General features: G+C 58.0%; 1 protein-coding gene across 1 annotated transcript in view; it reads left to right on the top strand.

Moving 5' to 3' along the window:
- Positions 1-3,468, top strand: part of HAPLN4 (hyaluronan and proteoglycan link protein 4) — a 4,463-nt gene that overhangs the window by 139 nt on the left and 856 nt on the right. Inside the window, exons 2-4 of the mRNA XM_024767480.1 lie at positions 744-864; positions 1,142-1,504; positions 3,098-3,430. Coding sequence (XP_024623248.1) covers positions 744-864; positions 1,142-1,504; positions 3,098-3,430 — 817 coding nt within the window. The remainder of the gene's footprint in view (positions 1-743; positions 865-1,141; positions 1,505-3,097; positions 3,431-3,468) is intronic.

The following is a 3,468-nucleotide window of genomic DNA, read 5'->3' as shown; positions in this document are numbered from 1 at the left end:
ATCTCCCTCTTCTTTGTGTCTCTTTCCCTGTTGCTCTCTCTCCTTTCTCTCTTTCAGTCTCTGTCTCTCCCTCTCTATCTCTGTCTCTCTCCATCTTTCCTTACTCTTCTCCGTGTCTCCCTCTGGCACTCTCTTCTCTCTCTCCCTTTGTATCTCTGTCCCTCTCCATCTTTCCTTCCTCTGTCTGTGACACTTTCCTTCTGTCTCCATCTCTCCCTGCCTTTCTCTCTGTCTCAGTCTCTTTCCCCGTTCTCGCCTTCTTTCTGTGTGTCTCCCCCTCTCTGCCTCTACCACCCCCACCTGCACGGGTTTGCTGCAGTCTCCTGGCGCACGGATAACCTTGCTGCTGCCGCTGCTCCAGCCCCTCCTCCCTCCTCCCTCCTCCCTCCTCCCCAATCCTTGGCCTGGGCCAGAAAAGAGAGAGAGAGAGAGAAGGGTGCGGGGCTCTGAGGCTCTGGTGTTGGGGTCAGGGGGTCAGGTGGGTTGCCCGTGCAGAACTAAGGGAGAGTGAGTCCAGGGGCGTGCGCTTTGCCCAAGGGCAAGTGTGTGAGATCCTGGGAGAGTGGGAGGGTCTGTGGGTGGGAGGGTCTGCTAGCCTTCTCCTTGGGGGAGTCCTCTGGGATCCTGGCTGGGCTGGGGACCTGGGCATGTAAGAAGTCCTCGCCGCGGGAAAGGAAGGCCAGGGAGTTAGTCTTCTGAAAGACAAAGGCCAGGAGGCTGCACTGAGCGCACCGTGCCCCCAGGTGTGTGCTCCGGCGGCGGCCCTTGGTCGCGGGGCGCTCTGGGCAGCTGCATGGGGAGTTCTGCTGCTCACCGGCGCCGCGGAAGCGGAGCACGGCCGGAAGAAGGTCGTGCACGTGCTGGGTGAGTCAGGACCGTGGAAGCGGATCTTGCCCCGCAGAAGCCGTGGCCAAGTAGGATCACCAGGGTGCATGGAGCAGGGAGGATGGAGGGTGCTGGGCGGTCCTGATGGCCACAGTCCCCGCCCCCTCCCTAGTCCCCTTACGGAGCCCCTTTACCCTTCTGATCCCCTGATCCGCACCCAAGTTTTCTTCCCATATCCCTTTCCCTGGGTCCCCCTCCCCAGGTTCCCCTGCCCCGCCCCTAGAACCTCTTCTTAACCCTCTTTGGTTGCCCATAGAAGGGGAGTCGGGCTCGGTGGTGGTGCAGACGGCGCCGGGACAGGTGGTCAGCCACCGGGGTGGCACCATCGTCTTGCCCTGCCGCTACCACTACGAGGCAGCCGCCCACGGCCACGACAGCGTCCGCCTCAAGTGGACCAAGGTGGTGGACCCGCTGGCCTTTGCCGATGTCTTCGTGGCGCTGGGTGCCCAGCACCGGGCGTTTGGCAGCTACCGCGGGCGGGCTGAGCTGCAGGGCGATGGACCCGGGGATGCCTCCCTGGTTCTCCGAAACGTCACGCTGCAGGATTATGGGCGCTATGAGTGCGAGGTCACCAACGAGCTGGAGGATGACACTGGCATGGTCAAGCTGGACCTGGAAGGTGACTAGCCTGTGGGCAGGATGAGGCTCATTTCTAAGGGAGAAGAGAGGAGGGTATCGCAAAGGACAGAAATCAAATCAAGTTGGCCTGAAGGAATTCAGCGGCTTGGTGGGGTAGGATAATGGTTCTGATCTGGGGTGATTTTGCTACCCGGGGATATTGGCAAGATCTAGAAGTAGGTTGTGGTGATATAGTGGGTAGAGACCACGGATGCTGTAAACAGCCCACAACACACAGGACAGTCTCCCCACGGCAAAGAATAATCCAGTCCAAAATGTCAATAGTGAAGACACCGGGGAACCCTTTGGTAGGATCCAAGCACAGTGAGATCCAGAGATCCAGACATTCACATCATGTCAGAAACCCTTCCTTCAGCTCTGTTTCCCTGGGTGGGCTTTCCTTGGACAAGTTTCCCCTGATGGAACCAAAAAGTAGTGCCAGGCTTCCACCCTCCCAGCTTGACAATTGATTTCCTAGGAGTGCTAGCTAGAGTCCCAGAGTTGTCCTTCATTGGCCCAGCTTGAGTCATTTGCCTATCCATGGGCCAATCACTGTGCCTGGGAGATGGGATGCTCTGATTGGCTGGCTGTGAAGCTGGGAAGTAGGGTTTCTCTGAAGAATTCCCTCCCATGTGGTTTGCCTTCTTCACTCCACCTCAGAAGATGCTAGAGAGATTTCAGAGCCCTCACTTGCTGAACTTCTCAACAATAGCGAAAAACAACAATAATAGAAGCAGCTCTCCTTTATTGGGTGTTTTCTGTGTGCCAGGAGCTTGGCTGAAGAGCTCTCCGAGCTTTCATTTAAATTTCCCAAAAACCCTGAGGGAGACGGTATTACTCACAGAGGGGCAACTGGCTCAGAGAGGTTAGAGCCTTGACCAGGGCACATACCAGTGAGTGGCAGAGCCAGGACTGGAACTCCAGTCTGTCAGGCTCCAGCTCTTCTCTCTGGCTCCTGTTTGATCCTTCCTGCACCTGCCGAGAGAAGCATTTGCACCTGCACCCCCAAGGTCCAACCCACAAACACAGACACACAGAACGCTAGCGAGCTGAGATGACTGTGATTCTGATGAGGGACGAGTTATAAGAACTGAAGGTAGAAGGGAAACCAATGAGAATTGTCCCGGACAATGCTGGAGATCAAAGAGGTCTTTGCCCCGGGTCAAACTTTCGTGGGCTCCCAGTGTGAGGGAGTCCGTTTTTTGGGCTCAGGATTTGACAAGAAGGAAGGTCCCAATGCTGGAAGAATGTCAGAAGCACGTAGAACTGAATGCAGGAGGGTTGTGGGAGCTGGGTTTTGAAGGATGAATAGTAGTTCGACAGGTGGAAAGGTGGAAAGAACATAAACAAAGGTCTCCGGTGGTGGAAAGGAGGTGGACACGATTAAGGATGTCAAGGGGGAGGGTCAAATGAATCCTAAGCTTAAGGCACAGCGAGTATGAGGGGTGTGAACAGCGGAAAGGCATGGTCAGCTCTGAGGCCATAGTGAGGGATGGCCTGAAAGGTCTAGGTTGAAGAGTCACGCGGCACCACAGATGTCGGGCAGGTGGGTGAGAGTTGGGGGGTCCGAGCTGACCCTCGTGTATCCTCTCAGGCGTAGTCTTCCCTTACCACCCGCGTGGAGGCCGCTACAGGCTGACCTTCACGGAGGCGCAACGCGCGTGCGCTGAACAGGACGGCATCTTGGCGTCGGCTGAGCAGCTGCACGCGGCCTGGCGCGACGGCCTGGACTGGTGCAACGCGGGCTGGCTGCGCGACGGCTCGGTGCAGTACCCGGTGAGCCAGCCCCGGGAGCCCTGCGGCGGCCTGGGCGGGGCCGGGAGCGCCGGGGCTGGCGGCGGAGCCTCGGGGGGTGTGCGCAACTACGGCTACCGCCAGAACGCCGAGGAACTCTACGACGCCTTCTGCTTCACATCCAACCTCCCGGGTGCGTAGGCTCCACCCCTGGGAGGATGGTCCTGCCCT

This window comes from Neophocaena asiaeorientalis, unplaced genomic scaffold (genome assembly GCF_003031525.2).
Source record: "Neophocaena asiaeorientalis asiaeorientalis breed wild unplaced genomic scaffold, Neophocaena_asiaeorientalis_V1.1 scaffold87, whole genome shotgun sequence".
Taxonomy (NCBI): domain Eukaryota; kingdom Metazoa; phylum Chordata; class Mammalia; order Artiodactyla; family Phocoenidae; genus Neophocaena; species Neophocaena asiaeorientalis.
Note: the sequence above shows the minus strand (reverse complement) of the source record. Positions and strands in the feature narration are given on the sequence as shown.